Source organism: Halichoeres trimaculatus, unplaced genomic scaffold (genome assembly GCF_033239565.1).
Source record: "Halichoeres trimaculatus isolate MK-OKI-2021-1 unplaced genomic scaffold, fHalTri1.1 fHalTri1_scaffold_6, whole genome shotgun sequence".
In the NCBI taxonomy this organism is placed as follows: Eukaryota; Metazoa; Chordata; class Actinopteri; order Labriformes; family Labridae; genus Halichoeres; species Halichoeres trimaculatus.
The window spans coordinates 14,961,298-14,980,276 of record NW_027437184.1 but is presented as its reverse complement, the minus strand read 5'-3'; the positions used below and the strand labels follow the sequence as shown (position 1 = coordinate 14,980,276).

Here is an 18,979-nt window from a genome sequence, read left to right as displayed (position 1 = left end):
TTTATTGATTCTGACTTATGTGCAGATTTCACTGCCTACTCATCCCAGAACTATCAACCAAATCTGAAATGAAAGAAAAATAATTTATGTCTCTTAACATGTTAAACAATACATACTGTTATCCCCTTAACGTAGGCCTATGTTATACTTGCTGTTATAACTCAGACTCCCAATATAAAAACCATGAGTGATCCATACGTTTAATTTGTTTTCTTCATGTCAGTGTCAACAATAGACTGCTTTATTGTTATCCATTAAACGTCTTTATTCAGTTAAAATCAAAACATTAGCGTTCTCTGTTAGGTTCATGCAATGAATAATACTTTGACCTGGATACCCAGGTTACTTCTTTATTCTGTAACAAATACTCTCAGACCTGTGTGTTCAAACAAAGCCATGAAACAGTGAGAAATCCAACCCTGCAAAGGAAAAATGAGGAGTGGCCTGTTTCAGTCTCATCTCAGGAGCCACACTAGGGCTCCTTGTTGTAACAGTTAGTTCCCTTCCCTGTTTTGCAACAATCATACTTGCAATAAGATTACAACACTGCACTAGGCACAAGGGCCATCTGAACTCTGCCTTCTTACCTGTTGTTAGGTCAACCAAAAGTTAGTTTAAGCCTGCATCTCTAATATGACCATTCCCCTTTGGAGGGGTTCCTAACAACAGTTCAAGAAACCATGGGGTCACTTCACAGACACGCTGTGTCCATTTATTATAGTCTCATCCCCAGTGCTCTAAGTGCAGCATATGCTATAGTTGTAGGTGGTGCAAATTGGCCTTCCTAAATTGACTTTCACAACAAACAATACTCGCTAGCTCATCCTTGAAGTTGCTGCAGCTATGAATCATGATAATTAATATGGAACAGCAACAGAAATTTCCCTAGGCTAAATGCAACAAATAATAAGAAAAAGGCCAACTAGCCACCAGCATCAGGGTGAAAGCTGCTGCTTCACATGTACGTCACCCTCCAACTGCGTGGGCTGGAGGTTGTATTGAACATGTTGGTTCCATAAGATGAAAAGAGGAATGTGTATTGCTTGCTCTTAATAACATTGGTGACAAACGGGCCTCATTTGTGATGTCAAGGGGTCAAGGTTAATCCAGTCGTCACCAATCAGATTGGGGCTAAAAACCTAAAAGGTGAAACATTAAAAAAGGGTGAGTTCAAACAGAATCATACGGTGGCCAAAATGTGTCAGATGATTTGCAACAGCAACAACACAAATGTAAAAGCCACAACAAGAATACAAAACCCACAATGAACAGAAGTACAACCACAACGACACATACAAGCTGGGAAGTAAGTTAATGATTGTTTTTTTTTCTAATTTTATTTTTCCTTCAGCTATGACAAAGTTATAATGCTTATGACATGGCTGATATATAAAGCTAAAAATAAGATGACTGGCATGTCCTGCGTTTCCAGCGGTGATAGAATGCAGTATTGATTTAACAGGATAATGATGCATTGCCCTCAGTTGATTTAGTGAGCACTCCGGATTAGAAATGGTCAGGGATCAATCAAGATGGGTCATGATTGGTGCATGGGCAGTATTGGAGGCGAGTGGTGACTTCACTGTACGTCGGTTGGTCGAGTTGCACTTTGTTCTGCGCTAAGTTTCCCAAAACCACCATTACGAAGGATTTTTTTTCTCACTTTCTGTCACTAAAAAGACGTACAAGGAAAGTCACTCTGATATATGGAAAATCTATTTCAATATTTTTCATCCAGGACATAAATTTCACTCCTTTCGTTAAACCTCCCATGATTCATTGCGGGACAACGGATATTGGGTGTTGTTGCCCAATGGAAAAGCTGCAAGGTAAAACACTTAGAAGCTGTATGTCAGCTTGATTAAAAAAAACTCATAAAATTACCATAGGATGCTTTTACATCGTGGTTTCGTGTTTTTAGTCTTTGGTATAACTGTTACAAGAGTTAGAGTTGGGAAATATTCGCAGCCAGATCGTAAGGACCTGCCACCCGTCAGACAAATATCGGGGAACAATACGCCCACACTGTATGGTCGCTCGCTGCACTGCCCTGTTACAGTGTTACCACTCATGGTAACACATCGGCGCTCTCTTCCTTACAGAGTCTCTACAGTTTGCCTTTTTGACACACCTTTTGTTGTCTCGCTTAGCTACAGTCAGCTAACAGTTGCTAGCGAGCATCACCCGCCTCCACTCCCCGCCAGCACACAACTGAAGTAAGAAAAGTATTGTTCTGAAGCCAAGTGAGCCAAGAAGTGACGACCGACACCCTGCCAGGTTGATTTTTTTTATTTACATTCAGAGCAAATTAATTTCTGTAAAAAAATAAATAAATGTAACATTTGGGTGTGTCAAACGTTATGCCCAAGATTCAGCTTTGACAGCCTGCAGACATTTGCAGGTTAGCCTGCTATTAGCAGACATGCCAACCTAAGATAAACAGACAGTCAGCGGGTTTAATGCTATCTGCTCTGTGATCCATAAGCACCCTCTTACAAAAGCGAAAGTAGCCTTCATCCGTATTAGGCCAGGCTGCCGGCTGCTGTAAATAAGTGTTCACATTGCTCTAAAAGGTTTTGTAGCTGATGGATGTCAAATTACAAAAAAAAATATTTTTATTTCAGAGGATGACTGTAAGCTGTAAATTTTAATAAGTGACTGTCCTTTTCCCTCTTTATACAGTTTTATAGTACTTTCCTTTAACACAGTTATTTTGTGGTAATACTTAATGATTTATAAGTTTAGTAAAGGTTATCTCCAGTACAAGTCTCCAGCTTGACATCTTCTGACACATCTCTTTTTGAAAGCAAAAAAACTACATGCAAGCATCTCCAATGGTTTTGATTTTTGGCAGTCTGACCTCTGTTGACGACTTTGAGGACGATCTCTCCATTACTGCCGTGCACATCTGGACGGTTGCGCACCTGGCAGATGAAGGTGCCATTAAAGGTCGGGGGCACCTGATGCAGCGAGATGGAGGCATCTCGTCTCAAGATGTCTCCTGACCAAACTGCATGGCCTTTAAAACGCCCAATTTGGGGAGGATAAGGCACCTCCAGGTAGTAAAACACCTGTAACACAATTACACACAAACACAATCCAACAAAAAAATCAAGCATGAGAAAAATGCTGCTGGAGCTGGGTCAGCCACAGCAGACAAACTGTGATGAGCATGTTTTGGTGCAGTAAGAAGCCACAAGAAAGACATGCAGAGTTTAAAACAAGCTTTGAATCCATGTTGGCACTCTAAAAGTGACCATAACTAGCAAAAAAGTTAAGCATAAAGTCTCTGTCCTGATCAGCTTTGTTGTAATTTGCCAATTAAAGGTGTCCATGCCCTGAGGCATACTTTGCTTATATACTCTAGATGGGACCAGCTTTTACAAAATAAACATCGTGTTGAAATAAAGAAGACTTGAAATAGCAACAGAGACCAAAATGTTTGCAGATACACTAAGAGGAAGTATTTTTTTCCATCTGGTTTTGGACAATAAGTTTTTTTTTTTATGCAACCAGGAGTGTAGCCCTCTGCTGCTAATCTAAAAAAATCATTTTTGAGACCGGGGGCCATTTAAAGTGTTTTAAGTTTAGTTCAATGCATTTATTTATTTTTTTTTCCTTAGAGCCACTGCAAAATGAGAGCTGTTAGGAAAGCCCAACATGCTGGCTTATATCATCGAACATGACACATTTAACACTTTCTGATCACAGTTTCTACCAACCGACTCCTCCGATCCTGAATTCAAGGGCTTGAAGTTCCAGGATACTGTGACAGTCTGAAGCGACACTGGGTGACTTGAAGAGAAGGTGCACTTCAGCTTCACATTCGTCCCGTTCACCGCCTCCACTTCACTGGGAGTGTAAATATCTATTCCACAGACATGTCGCACTCCTGTTTCAAAGACAGCCAAGTGAGAAATAGTATGCATCAACATCACTCCAAACACCTTCACCTCCTGACTCATTCACACACCACAGATATAACTTTTATTAAACTTTACTTCAAGCTGTCAAGACAGGTGGGTGCTATTATTCTAAGATAAGGTCAAACAAGTGCACAACTGACTGCAGCAGATCAAACTCAGAAATGTCCGTCACAGAAAAGAGCAGATATAGATGTCCCTCAGATCTTTCTGAAGCTCTAAACTCTGACTCAATACAGCCATTGCATGAGATTATCAGACTTCAGTGCAGCACACTGGAGAGCCACTAATCCAAATAATGAAATAGCTGCTACGCCTACCATGGGTTAATGATTGTGTGTGTGTGCACAAGAACAGAGGGTCAGATGAACACCGCCTTTAAAGAAACAGGTTTAGATGTTTGTAATTGGATGTGTGTTCACTGAAATATCCTCTTAGCAAAACAAAAATCCATTTTCTGACAGGTTTTATTGTAACCATGTTTAAGTATGCTTCAGTATGTTTGGCTCAATCTGCTCATCTCTGTGAGCCACAGTGATGAGCAGATCTGCAGACTCTCGTCCTGAGGATTAAAACATTCCTGCGAATAATAGACCTCAGAGAAGCAGAAGCCAAGAATGCTCTGTAATCCTGTACATGCAGGGATAAATTAAAATGGGTGAAGGTACAAAAAAACTTCAACTTTTCCATTGTCAAGTATTTTGAAAAACACAAGAGGGGAATTTGAAAAAAAAAGAAGAAAACTCAAGAAAATAAAGACATTTCTATTTTTCATTAGTGCACATAAATATCTATTTAGAAAAGATCTTTAAAATTCTAAAATTAGAAATGGATGTAAGTCTTAAAATCAAAGAAGATAAACAGCTTAGATATTTCTTAAGTGGAAACACTCATTTAACAAAAGGCAACAGTGAAAAGATTTGGTGTTCAGACAATACATAGATCACTTTTCATCCTACTTTGGAAAACTCTCCTGAACTAGTATTGTTGATAGTTAAACTTACTTTGAAGAAGAAAGGAGTAAACTAATTTCTACTACGGTTTATTTATGCTCACACAACTTTTAGAAAATCTGCAGCACTTCTTAAGGACAATGGATTTCTTTGTTTAGTTCCTAAGAACTGGTTTATCTCACTTCCTCCTGTCGATTCCTGCAGACAGGAACTTAAACACAGGATGCACCATGTATGTTGTGAGTATTTAAATATCCCATAAAAGGGAAAAGTGCCTGACTTTTTGGTTCAAGAGCTTATTCAACCAATACTGATATTCTATTTTAATGCAACAATTTCCAAATGCAACATTTATTTACAGAACGTTACATTAAATCAGGGGTGTAGTTTTGGGATTACAGGAGTTACTTCTCTTTTGCCAACTCATCTGAAACTTCTGGTTATGCTCATGGAGGAAGTAAAACCACACTATATTTCTTCCTTTTCTTCAATGATCTCACATTATTCTATTTCATATCCTTTTCTTAGGAAGGAATAATCTTAAAGTCTCAGTTCCCTGTTTAGTCACCTCAGTGTCATTTTAACTGAGTTTTTTGATGCACTGGTCTGTGAATGTAAGGGACAAGTGGGGGAAGTTTTACAAAGTGGAGATAATTTACATCATGTTGAGTTTGAATTTATGTCCTGAGTAGGTTGTCCTGGCAACTGCATAAGTGTATTTATATACATATATGTGTAGATAAGAGGGTTACATTGTAGGTGCTGTTTTGTTTGCCTGATGCTGTTTGATGCTGGTTTGGCAAGAATCTGGAATATGTTGACTGGCTTTCAGTTAAAGAGGGGGTATTCTGATTTTTTTTTTTAGATAGTATACTGGACCTCTGGTACCCATGTAGTAGTTTTACATGATTTATAGCTAAACCGAAAAGTTATATTTTTCTCACACTGGTGTTTTAGAAAACCATTATTTCAGCCTCTGTTCAAAAACACTATCTCTTTAAGGCTACTCACTCCAAAAAAGCTCTACCTGTCTTAAAACAGACTATTTGAGATGTTAATTGACAGATTCAGAGATTTATAACAGTTTGAAAAATCTGCATGTTTAGTATGGACATGTAGCACTGTTGCTTTAAATCCATGTTTGAAACGTGGGAAATCACAACACCCTCTCTTTAATGTGTCTGAATAATCAAATGACAGATGGGTCATACCATGACCAGACATGAAAAAAAACAACATTCATTTGTTGTGAAGTCAGTGATACTTTTTGTACAGCAGACAGTCTTATGGGTGTTTCTTTCAGCTCAGTTCAATTTTCCTTACACAGCTTAAGCAATAAACTGAATTAAGCCATATAGCCTGTGTGAACTTGTTTGATTGCAAACTTTTATCAAGCATGCCCTGATAAAGGAATGCAGTAAACTCAACAGTGCAAAAGGAATTTATAGTGCCCCGCATTATCTGTCCATTGTGACGCCATTAAACAGTTTATCTGACATTCAGCCTTGAAACGTACAACTTCCACAAGCAGAGCATTCCCTCTCTTACACAGACTGGCTTCATCCTCAAGATTAAAGCCAGCAGTAAGGGAGAACCTAATAGTAATTTTCCACTATTCAAAGATGGGATCAGACATCCCCACCAGAGCCCAGCCCACCACACCAGGTATTTCCAGCAAGCCTGTCTGAACAACTCCTCCATATTCACAACCAGCAGGCTATTTCAGATCTAATGTCAACATAACACAATGATAAGGCTGTGTCTTTTTTGAAAGCCAACACAATGTGTGTCACGGCTCTTTTGGGATAGAGCTGTTCCTGTTTACGTCTTTGCCTGGTATTTGATCATGGGCTGATGCAGCTGCACTTTATAACACTCAAGTTCAGCATGACTTGTTTTTTAGCATAGTTATATAGCACATCACTCCATTGCTTCTCCTGATCCTGGCGTCATTACATAAAACAGTGATTTCCCATATTTTAAACACGGGTATAAACTAAAAATGCTTGATGTCCATACTAAACATGAGCAGGTTTTGGAACCACTACATATTCATATGTTGGAGTAATCCTGGAAGCTTGAAATGGTCCATTCTTCAAATTAAATAAATTAACAAGTAAATAGCTCTATATAGTCATGAGACTTAATAAAATTATGAGTTCATCAAATAAGGATCTGGTTCGGGACATGGTGGAGGTGTAGGCCTCATTAATTAGGGTCTGAATGTAGCTCTGCCCCCAACAGGCTTCAAAAAAGCTGGCTAATAAGAAGGAAAAGGGTGTATAGAGACACAAGCTAAAATTAGGTGTTTCAGACAATGCGACTAAAATTTTCTAAAACAACAGTGTGTGAGAAATAAGAATTTTTGTTTAGCTGGAAACCATGTCAAGCTACTACAGGGGCACTAGAGGGAAAATATAAAACCTAAAAAAAAACACCAAACTCTGACTTTAAGTTTGAGTTTTAATTTAACTCGTCAACCTCATACCTTAACAAGTTAAACCAGGTGAACATTTCTCTGATACAAACTGTGCCGATTAAATCGTTTACATGTGCAAATGTGCTAACATAAAGCTTCAACAACCTAATCACCATTTTGATCTAACAACCTTACTATCATACAAGGTGTGCATCATTCTGTGGCTTGTTTTCAAAAACAAAGTGCATTCCAGTTTATCAAATTATTTTCCTCTGACTGAGGTGTTAGATGGAAGTAACCCCTCAGTCTGGGCAGCAGAGGATCTACTATCAATCTATCTATCTAAAATAGTCAACAAGTCTGGTTAGAAACAAAAGTAAAAAAAAAAAAAAGTAGAACAGAATTTAAAAAATATGCCTTCAAGGTCTCACAGACTTCCTCTCCTCCGTCACGGATGGCATACCATTGCTGTGTTTTGGTATTCAGTCGTTGCCTCATGTCACCTTTAACCTCCACATAAAGACCACCAATAGCTCAAATAAAGTGAGCACAATGCCAGTTATCATCTAGAAGTGCATTTTAGCATCTTCTTGTCAATTCAAAGATTCTTCAACTTATTTTCTGCCAATGAATGACAAAGTTTGAATTATTTCAAACAGTGTAATTATTCAAATTCAGTATTGCCTTTTCATTCATTTAAGATAGCTTCCTATGTATCCCCTGCTTAGTGAAAAACTGTAAATTTGTGAGTTTTAGTAATCTTGCTTTCACAGACTTTAGACCCACACTGCACTGCAAGGGAATGGGAAAAGCCTGATAACACCATGTCACCTGCTGCGTTGTAAAAATGATGTATGGTTATTCTGAGACCTAGATAACAATTGTAAACACATGTGACACGTGTAAACATCAAGTACAATAATAACAGCGATACACTGTTTTCACGCTGTAGGCTATTTTCATCAGTAGTTTTCACTCCTCACTTTTAGACAGTAACCTTTAAGTCCGATTCCCCATGAATAAATAAACTTACTCTATGTGTTACTTACTCTAATTCTTGCCCCTTCGTGAGACTGTAAGGCTGAATAACCAGTTCAAGCATAACATTTTCAATCCATTTGTTTCGACATTTCGTACAGGTCGCCAGTCCCCCTCTCCAGGAAGTCATGAACTTACCTGGCAGCACGAGCCCCAGGACAACAAGCAGCCATATCCGAGACATGGGAGGGTAAAACATTAAAACTAGGGTGACCATATTTTGATTTCCAAAAAAGAGGACAACGGCACAAATTCAGACAGGCTTCTTATATTCTTAATATTTTCACTGCCCCGTGGTTACTCCCGTCTGTGGAAACACCACAGTACTGGATTTTTTTGAGTGCTTCATGAGTGACTTCAACAGAATGGGGGGCTTTTACACCTAGAGATGGGTACCGAATCAGGTACTTCAAAAGGTACCGACCGAATTCTGTCAAAAGTACCGAGTACCGATTCATGTAAAATCAAAAGGTACCACGTTTAGGTACCTGAACACATCCTTGTGACTGTGAGGAAGTGAAAGAATAGTCGATTTTCCATGATGGACATGAACACAGCTTTGCAAGGGTATATACTGAAGGATATATATGTTAAATTGAAAAAAATAATAATAATAAAAATATATATATATATATATATATATATATATATATATATATATATATATATATATATATATATATATATATATATAATATTGTTAAAGATATTGAAATTTTTTTACCACATAACTACAAAAAAGTACAGAAAATTTGTACCGTTGAGCACTGGTACCGATTGCCAGGTACCGGGCATTGGTGCCAGCACTCCTAAACTGTTTAGCAACGTCAGAGTCAGGAAATGTCTTTTTTTTAGCAAGGCACTGGTGCAATCCATGGACCTGTAGCTGTTGTGGTGTTTTACAGTATGAAATGCCAAACATGCCCTGTCATGTCATGTTTTTCAGTGTCCATGTGAGCTTTGAGATCTCCAGCACCTTTATTGGACACTGAGACATATGTGCCAGCTTTGCACACGGTTCACTCCGCCTTCCACTTGTCCCGATCTGGATGGTATGTCGGAAAGTTTTTTTTGCAGTTTATCTGTGAAGCTGCACTTACGCTTAGGCATCTTCCGTGCAATACAGCTCCGCTGTATGAACAGCCCCGTCTTCTCCGCTCTCCGTCTGTGTCTCTCTCTCTCGCCTTCTCTCTGATCCTCTCACTCTCTATGCGTGTGTGTGCACGCGCAGAGCAGACCTGCCCACAAGGCAGCCTCTCGGTAAGTGATGCGCATCATCATATTGTTTGCAAGCGCCGGTCAATTTACGGACGTGCGTAATGGTCCTATGAAAATCAGTGAACACCGGACATTTTCGTGAATTTATTAAACCCGCCCGGACACCCCGGACAGGACGTAAAGAGTGGACATGTCCGGGTAAAAGAGGACGCTTGGTCACCCTATTAAAACGGGCTCGACTCCGGCGGGTTAAGTCCTCTGGAAAAAAAGTCCCTTCATGTACGTTTGTTGGACGGACTCATAAAGGCAAATACCACTAAAAACTGGCGGAGGAAAAGATCCTTTTGGCGTAAATCTTCGCTTCTGTGGTGAAAAAGTGAGTCAACCTGCCAACACACCTGATGGGCGGCGTTTGCTGCTTCGCTCCTTGCATAACCTGTTAGCTCACCTCCAATACCTGCTGCTCAACACCTCAACTGATTTCATTCAGCTCCTGCAGGCATACAGAATGAGGTTCATAGCTGAGAGTTAAGAAAACTTTGTAATGTAAAGCTTTCTGTTGACTGGTTCCATCTGGCGGCGTCAGCATAGTGTTACATTTCATTTAGTCTATCAAGGCTGATGACAGTAGAACAGGTGTTGTGTTCAGGTGCTATGCTTTCTAATGGAAAACACACAGGAGGGGGTTTGTGTGGTATCTGCATAAAATTGTGAAATTGTGAAATATAAACTAAAATATTGTGACAGGCGAATTATAATTTCATAGAATGGGTATCATCTTTTATTGTTTTGTATTTTTTTTCATCCCATTTATTGATTCTGACTTATGTGCAGATTTCACTGCCTACTCATCCCAGAACTATCAACCAAATCTGAAATGAAAGAAAAATAATTTATGTCTCTTAACATGTTAAACAATACATACTGTTATCCCCTTAACGTAGGCCTATGTTATACTTGCTGTTATAACTCAGACTCCCAATATAAAAACCATGAGTGATCCATACGTTTAATTTGTTTTCTTCATGTCAGTGTCAACAATAGACTGCTTTATTGTTATCCATTAAACGTCTTTATTCAGTTAAAATCAAAACATTAGCGTTCTCTGTTAGGTTCATGCAATGAATAATACTTTGACCTGGATACCCAGGTTACTTCTTTATTCTGTAACAAATACTCTCAGACCTGTGTGTTCAAACAAAGCCATGAAACAGTGAGAAATCCAACCCTGCAAAGGAAAAATGAGGAGTGGCCTGTTTCAGTCTCATCTCAGGAGCCACACTAGGGCTCCTTGTTGTAACAGTTAGTTCCCTTCCCTGTTTTGCAACAATCATACTTGCAATAAGATTACAACACTGCACTAGGCACAAGGGCCATCTGAACTCTGCCTTCTTACCTGTTGTTAGGTCAACCAAAAGTTAGTTTAAGCCTGCATCTCTAATATGACCATTCCCCTTTGGAGGGGTTCCTAACAACAGTTCAAGAAACCATGGGGTCACTTCACAGACACGCTGTGTCCATTTATTATAGTCTCATCCCCAGTGCTCTAAGTGCAGCATATGCTATAGTTGTAGGTGGTGCAAATTGGCCTTCCTAAATTGACTTTCACAACAAACAATACTCGCTAGCTCATCCTTGAAGTTGCTGCAGCTATGAATCATGATAATTAATATGGAACAGCAACAGAAATTTCCCTAGGCTAAATGCAACAAATAATAAGAAAAAGGCCAACTAGCCACCAGCATCAGGGTGAAAGCTGCTGCTTCACATGTACGTCACCCTCCAACTGCGTGGGCTGGAGGTTGTATTGAACATGTTGGTTCCATAAGATGAAAAGAGGAATGTGTATTGCTTGCTCTTAATAACATTGGTGACAAACGGGCCTCATTTGTGATGTCAAGGGGTCAAGGTTAATCCAGTCGTCACCAATCAGATTGGGGCTAAAAACCTAAAAGGTGAAACATTAAAAAAGGGTGAGTTCAAACAGAATCATACGGTGGCCAAAATGTGTCAGATGATTTGCAACAGCAACAACACAAATGTAAAAGCCACAACAAGAATACAAAACCCACAATGAACAGAAGTACAACCACAACGACACATACAAGCTGGGAAGTAAGTTAATGATTGTTTTTTTTTCTAATTTTATTTTTCCTTCAGCTATGACAAAGTTATAATGCTTATGACATGGCTGATATATAAAGCTAAAAATAAGATGACTGGCATGTCCTGCGTTTCCAGCGGTGATAGAATGCAGTATTGATTTAACAGGATAATGATGCATTGCCCTCAGTTGATTTAGTGAGCACTCCGGATTAGAAATGGTCAGGGATCAATCAAGATGGGTCATGATTGGTGCATGGGCAGTATTGGAGGCGAGTGGTGACTTCACTGTACGTCGGTTGGTCGAGTTGCACTTTGTTCTGCGCTAAGTTTCCCAAAACCACCATTACGAAGGATTTTTTTTCTCACTTTCTGTCACTAAAAAGACGTACAAGGAAAGTCACTCTGATATATGGAAAATCTATTTCAATATTTTTCATCCAGGACATAAATTTCACTCCTTTCGTTAAACCTCCCATGATTCATTGCGGGACAACGGATATTGGGTGTTGTTGCCCAATGGAAAAGCTGCAAGGTAAAACACTTAGAAGCTGTATGTCAGCTTGATTAAAAAAAACTCATAAAATTACCATAGGATGCTTTTACATCGTGGTTTCGTGTTTTTAGTCTTTGGTATAACTGTTACAAGAGTTAGAGTTGGGAAATATTCGCAGCCAGATCGTAAGGACCTGCCACCCGTCAGACAAATATCGGGGAACAATACGCCCACACTGTATGGTCGCTCGCTGCACTGCCCTGTTACAGTGTTACCACTCATGGTAACACATCGGCGCTCTCTTCCTTACAGAGTCTCTACAGTTTGCCTTTTTGACACACCTTTTGTTGTCTCACTTAGCTACAGTCAGCTAACAGTTGCTAGCGAGCATCACCCGCCTCCACTCCCCGCCAGCACACAACTGAAGTAAGAAAAGTATTGTTCTGAAGCCAAGTGAGCCAAGAAGTGACGACCGACACCCTGCCAGGTTGATTTTTTTTATTTACATTCAGAGCAAATTAATTTCTGTAAAAAAATAAATAAATGTAACATTTGGGTGTGTCAAACGTTATGCCCAAGATTCAGCTTTGACAGCCTGCAGACATTTGCAGGTTAGCCTGCTATTAGCAGACATGCCAACCTAAGATAAACAGACAGTCAGCGGGTTTAATGCTATCTGCTCTGTGATCCATAAGCACCCTCTTACAAAAGCGAAAGTAGCCTTCATCCGTATTAGGCCAGGCTGCCGGCTGCTGTAAATAAGTGTTCACATTGCTCTAAAAGGTTTTGTAGCTGATGGATGTCAAATTACAAAAAAAAATATTTTTATTTCAGAGGATGACTGTAAGCTGTAAATTTTAATAAGTGACTGTCCTTTTCCCTCTTTATACAGTTTTATAGTACTTTCCTTTAACACAGTTATTTTGTGGTAATACTTAATGATTTATAAGTTTAGTAAAGGTTATCTCCAGTACAAGTCTCCAGCTTGACATCTTCTGACACATCTCTTTTTGAAAGCAAAAAAACTACATGCAAGCATCTCCAATGGTTTTGATTTTTGGCAGTCTGACCTCTGTTGACGACTTTGAGGACGATCTCTCCATTACTGCCGTGCACATCTGGACGGTTGCGCACCTGGCAGATGAAGGTGCCATTAAAGGTCGGGGGCACCTGATGCAGCGAGATGGAGGCATCTCGTCTCAAGATGTCTCCTGACCAAACTGCATGGCCTTTAAAACGCCCAATTTGGGGAGGATAAGGCACCTCCAGGTAGTAAAACACCTGTAACACAATTACACACAAACACAATCCAACAAAAAAATCAAGCATGAGAAAAATGCTGCTGGAGCTGGGTCAGCCACAGCAGACAAACTGTGATGAGCATGTTTTGGTGCAGTAAGAAGCCACAAGAAAGACATGCAGAGTTTAAAACAAGCTTTGAATCCATGTTGGCACTCTAAAAGTGACCATAACTAGCAAAAAAGTTAAGCATAAAGTCTCTGTCCTGATCAGCTTTGTTGTAATTTGCCAATTAAAGGTGTCCATGCCCTGAGGCATACTTTGCTTATATACTCTAGATGGGACCAGCTTTTACAAAATAAACATCGTGTTGAAATAAAGAAGACTTGAAATAGCAACAGAGACCAAAATGTTTGCAGATACACTAAGAGGAAGTATTTTTTTCCATCTGGTTTTGGACAATAAGTTTTTTTTTTTATGCAACCAGGAGTGTAGCCCTCTGCTGCTAATCTAAAAAAATCATTTTTGAGACCGGGGGCCATTTAAAGTGTTTTAAGTTTAGTTCAATGCATTTATTTATTTTTTTTTCCTTAGAGCCACTGCAAAATGAGAGCTGTTAGGAAAGCCCAACATGCTGGCTTATATCATCGAACATGACACATTTAACACTTTCTGATCACAGTTTCTACCAACCGACTCCTCCGATCCTGAATTCAAGGGCTTGAAGTTCCAGGATACTGTGACAGTCTGAAGCGACACTGGGTGACTTGAAGAGAAGGTGCACTTCAGCTTCACATTCGTCCCGTTCACCGCTTCCACTTCACTGGGAGTGTAAATATCTATTCCACAGACATGTCGCACTCCTGTTTCAAAGACAGCCAAGTGAGAAATAGTATGCATCAACATCACTCCAAACACCTTCACCTCCTGACTCATTCACACACCACAGATATAACTTTTATTAAACTTTACTTCAAGCTGTCAAGACAGGTGGGTGCTATTATTCTAAGATAAGGTCAAACAAGTGCACAACTGACTGCAGCAGATCAAACTCAGAAATGTCCGTCACAGAAAAGAGCAGATATAGATGTCCCTCAGATCTTTCTGAAGCTCTAAACTCTGACTCAATACAGCCATTGCATGAGATTATCAGACTTCAGTGCAGCACACTGGAGAGCCACTAATCCAAATAATGAAATAGCTGCTACGCCTACCATGGGTTAATGATTGTGTGTGTGTGCACAAGAACAGAGGGTCAGATGAACACCGCCTTTAAAGAAACAGGTTTAGATGTTTGTAATTGGATGTGTGTTCACTGAAATATCCTCTTAGCAAAACAAAAATCCATTTTCTGACAGGTTTTATTGTAACCATGTTTAAGTATGCTTCAGTATGTTTGGCTCAATCTGCTCATCTCTGTGAGCCACAGTGATGAGCAGATCTGCAGACTCTCGTCCTGAGGATTAAAACATTCCTGCGAATAATAGACCTCAGAGAAGCAGAAGCCAAGAATGCTCTGTAATCCTGTACATGCAGGGATAAATTAAAATGGGTGAAGGTACAAAAAAACTTCAACTTTTCCATTGTCAAGTATTTTGAAAAACACAAGAGGGGAATTTGAAAAAAAAAGAAGAAAACTCAAGAAAATAAAGACATTTCTATTTTTCATTAGTGCACATAAATATCTATTTAGAAAAGATCTTTAAAATTCTAAAATTAGAAATGGATGTAAGTCTTAAAATCAAAGAAGATAAACAGCTTAGATATTTCTTAAGTGGAAACACTCATTTAACAAAAGGCAACAGTGAAAAGATTTGGTGTTCAGACAATACATAGATCACTTTTCATCCTACTTTGGAAAACTTTCCTGAACTAGTATTGTTGATAGTTAAACTTACTTTGAAGAAGAAAGGAGTGAACTAATTTCTACTACGGTTTATTTATGCTCACACAACTTTTAGAAAATCTGCAGCACTTCTTAAGGACAATGGATTTCTTTGTTTAGTTCCTAAGAACTGGTTTAACTCACTTTCTCCTGTCGATTCCTGCAGACAGGAACTTAAACACAGGATGCACCATGTATGTTGTGAGTATATAAATATCCCATAAAAGGGGAAAGTGCCTGACTTTTTGGTTCAAGAGCTTATTCAACCAATACTGATATTCTATTTTAATGCAACAATTTCCAAATGCAACATTTATTTACAGAACGTTACATTAAATCACAGGGGTGTAGTTTTGGGATTACAGGAGTTACTTCTCTTTTGCCAACTCATCTGAAACTTCTGGTTATGCTCATGGAGGAAGTAAAACCAAATTATATTTCTTCCTTTTCTTCAATGATCTCACATTATTCTATTTCATATCCTTTTCTTAGGAAGGAATAATCTTTAAGTCTCAGTTCCCTGTTTAGTCACCTCAGTGTCATTTTAACTGAGTTTTTTGATGCACTGGTCTGTGAATGTAAGGGACAAGTGAGGGAAGTTTTACAAAGTGGAGATAATTCACATCATGTTGAGTTTGAATATATGTCCTGAGTAGGTTGTGCTGGCAACTGCATAAGTGTATTTATATACGTATATGTGTAGATAAGAGGGTTACATTGTAGGTGCTGTTTTGTTTGCCTGATGCTGTTTGATGCTGGTTTGGCAAGAATCTGGAATATGTTGACTGGCTTTCAGTTAAAGAGGGGGTATTCTGATTTTTTTTTTAGATGGTATACTGGACCTCTGGTACCCATGTAGTAGTTTTACATGATTTATAGCTAAACCGAAAAGTTATATTTTTCTCACACTGGTGTTTTAGAAAACCATTATTTCAGCCTCTGTTCAAAAACACTATCTCTTTAAGGCTACTCACTCCAAAAAAGCTCTACCTGTCTTAGAACAGACTATTTGAGATGTTAATTGACAGATTCAGAGATTTATAACAGTTTGAAAAATCTGCTTGTTTAGTATGGACATGTAGCACTGTTGCTTTAAATCCACGTTTGAAACGTGGGAAATCACAACACCCTCTCTTTAATGTGTCTGAATAATCAAATGACAGATGGGTCATACCATGACCAGACATGAAAAAAACAACATTCATTTGTTGTGAAGTCAGTGATACTTTTTGTACAGCAGACAGTCTCATGGGTGTTTCTTTCAGCTCAGTTCAATTTTCCTTACACAGCTTAAGCAATAAACTGAATTAAGCCATATAGCCTGTGTGAACTTGTTTGATTGCAAACTTTTATCAAGCATGCCCTGATAAAGGAATGCAGTAAACTCAACAGTGCAAAAGGAATTTATAGTGCCCCACATTATCTGTCCATTGTGACGCCATTAAACAGTTTATCTGACATTCAGCCTTGAAACGTACAACTTCCACAAGCAGAGCATTCCCTTTCTGACACAGACTGGCTTCATCCTCAAGTTTAAAGCCAGCAGTAAGAGAGAATCATGTAACCTAATAGTAATTTTCCACTATTCAAAGATGGGATCAGACATCCCCACCAGAGCCCAGCCCACCACACCAGGTATTTCAAGCAAGCCTGTCTGAACAACTCCTCCATATTCACAACCAGCAGGCTATTTCAGATCTAATGTCAACATAACACAATGATAAGGCTGTGTCTTTTTTGAAAGCTAACACAATGTGTGTCACGGCTCTTTTGGGATAAAGCTGTTCCTATTTACATCTTTGCCTGGTATTTGATCATGGGCTGTTGCAGCTGCACTTTATAACACTCAAGTTCAGCATGACTTGTTTTTTAGCATAGTTACATAGCACATCACTCCATTGCTTCTTCTGATCCCGGCGTCATTACATAAAACAGTGATTTCCCATATTTTAAACACGGGTATAAACTAAAAATGCTTGATGTCCATACTAAACATGTGCAGGTTTTTGAACCACTACATATTCATATGTTGGAGTAATCCTGGAAGCTTGAAATGGTCCATTCTTTAAATTAAATAAATTAACAAATAAATAGCTCTATATAGTCATGAAATTATGAGTTCATCAAATAAGGATCTGGTTCGGGACATGGTGGAGGGGTAGGCCTCATTCATTAGGGTCTGAATGTAGCTCTGCCCCCAACAGGCTTCAAAAAAGCTGGCTAATAAGAAGGAAAAGGGTGTATGGAGAGGGTAGCCTTAAAGAGACACAAGCTAAAATTAGGTGTTTCAGACAATGCGACTAAAGTTTTCTAAAACAACAGTGTGTGAGAAATAAGAATTTTTGTGTAGCTGGAAACCATGTAAAGCTACTACAGGGGCACTAGAGGGAAAACATAAAACCTTAAAAAAACCACAAAACTCTAACTTTAAGTTTATTTGAGTTTTAATTTAACTCCTCAACCTCATACCTTAACAAGTTAAACCAGGTGAACATTTCTCTGATACAAACTGTGCCGATTAAATCGTTTACATGTGCAAATGTGCTAACATAAAGCTTCAACAACCTAATCACCATTTTGATCTAACAACCTTACTATCATACAAGGTGTGCATCATTCTGTGGCTTGTTTTCAAAAACAAAGTGCATTTCGTTTATCAAATTATTTTCCACTGACTGAGGTGTTAGATGGAAGTAACCCTTCAGTCTGGGCAGCAGAGGATCTACCATCAATCTATCTATCTAAAATAGTCAACAAGTCTGGTTAGGAACAAAAGTAAAAAAATAAATAAAGCAGAATTTAAAAAACATGCCTTCAAGGTCTCACAGACTTCCTCTCCTCTGTCACAGATGGCATACCATTGCTGTGTTTTGGTATTCAGTCGTTGCCTCATGTCACCTTTAACCTCCACATAAAGACCACCAATAGCTCAAATAAAGTGAGCACAATGCCAGTTATCATCTAGAAGTGCATTTTAGCATCTTCTTGTCAATTCAAAGATTCTACAACTTATTTTCTGCCAATGAATGACAAAGTTTGAATTATTTCAAACAGTGTAATTATTCAAATTCAGTATTGCCTTTTCATTCATTTAAGATAGCTTCCTATGTATCCCCTGCTTAGTGAAAAACTGTAAATTTGTGAGTTTTAGTAATCTTGCTTTCACAGACTTTAGACCAACACTGCACTGCAAGGGAATGGGAAAAGCCTGATAACACCATGTCACCTGCTGCGTTGTAAAAAATGAACCATAGTATGGTTATTCTGAGACCTAGATAACAACTGTAAACACATGTGACACACGTGTAAACATCAAGTACAATAATAACAGTGCGATACACTGTTTTCACGCTGTAGGCTATTTTTGTCAGTGGTTTTCACTCCTCACTTTTAGACAGTAACCTTTAAGTCCGATTCCCCATGAATAAATAAACTTACGACAGACTTCGTCAGTAATTCTTGCCCCTTCGTGAGACTGTAAGGCTGAATAACCAGTTCAAGCATAACATTTTCAATCCATTTGTTTCGACATTTCGTACAGGTCGCCAGTCCCCCTCTCCAGGAAGTCATGAACTTACCTGGCAGCACGAGCCCCAGGACAACAAGCAGCCATATCCGAGACATGGGAGGGTAAAACATTAAAACGGGCTCGACTCCGGCGGGTTAAGTCCTCTGGAAAAAAAGTCCCTTCATGTACGTTTGTTG

The 18,979-nt window shown here is 38.9% G+C and overlaps 2 protein-coding genes across 4 annotated transcripts; both read right to left on the bottom strand.

Moving 5' to 3' along the window:
• Positions 1-4: 4 nt before the first annotated feature.
• Positions 5-8,532, bottom strand: LOC141792175 (myelin protein zero-like protein 2). Of its 2 annotated transcripts, none has more exons than XM_074673011.1 (3): positions 3,723-4,050; positions 2,861-3,071; positions 5-1,139 (listed from the first exon to the last, which is right to left on the bottom strand). In XM_074673011.1, exons 1-3 carry the CDS (start codon positions 3,963-3,965, stop codon positions 1,132-1,134), a joined length of 462 nt encoding a protein of 153 aa, XP_074529112.1. In that variant the 5' UTR covers positions 3,966-4,050; the 3' UTR covers positions 5-1,131. The 2 variants fall into 2 exon arrangements, with proteins under 2 accessions (XP_074529112.1, XP_074529111.1); XM_074673010.1 differs by lacking the exon at positions 5-1,139 and adding an exon at positions 8,472-8,532 and having other exon boundaries at positions 2,192-3,071; positions 3,723-3,892.
• Positions 8,533-10,372: 1,840 nt separating this feature from the next.
• On the bottom strand, positions 10,373-18,976 carry LOC141791955 (myelin protein zero-like protein 2). 2 transcript variants are annotated; one of them, XM_074672680.1, is made up of 4 exons: positions 18,853-18,976; positions 14,083-14,252; positions 13,221-13,431; positions 10,373-11,499 (listed from the first exon to the last, which is right to left on the bottom strand). In XM_074672680.1, exons 1-4 carry the CDS (start codon positions 18,911-18,913, stop codon positions 11,492-11,494), a joined length of 450 nt encoding a protein of 149 aa, XP_074528781.1. In that variant the 5' UTR covers positions 18,914-18,976; the 3' UTR covers positions 10,373-11,491. The 2 variants fall into 2 exon arrangements, with proteins under 2 accessions (XP_074528781.1, XP_074528780.1); XM_074672679.1 differs by lacking the exon at positions 10,373-11,499 and having other exon boundaries at positions 11,563-13,431.
• Positions 18,977-18,979: the final 3 nt, after the last annotated feature.

Bases quoted from the DNA above. Each gene is read 5' to 3' on its own strand.
- LOC141791955 (XM_074672679.1), bottom strand. From the start codon at position 18,913: ATGTTTTACCCTCCCATGTCTCGGATATGGCTGCTTGTTGTCCTGGGG. The intron at 14,253-18,852 runs GTAAGTTCATGA...TCTTTGAAACAG, and splicing joins CCTGGGGCTCGTGCTGCCAG to GAGTGCGACATGTCTGTGGA. The intron at 13,432-14,082 runs GTTGGTAGAAAC...ATTGTGTTACAG, and splicing joins ATTCAGGATCGGAGGAGTCG to GTGTTTTACTACCTGGAGGT.
- LOC141792175 (XM_074673010.1), bottom strand. From the start codon at position 8,532: ATGTTTTACCCTCCCATGTCTCGGATATGGCTGCTTGTTGTCCTGGGG. The intron at 3,893-8,471 runs GTAAGTTCATGA...TCTTTGAAACAG, and splicing joins CCTGGGGCTCGTGCTGCCAG to GAGTGCGACATGTCTGTGGA. The intron at 3,072-3,722 runs GTTGGTAGAAAC...ATTGTGTTACAG, and splicing joins ATTCAGGATCGGAGGAGTCG to GTGTTTTACTACCTGGAGGT.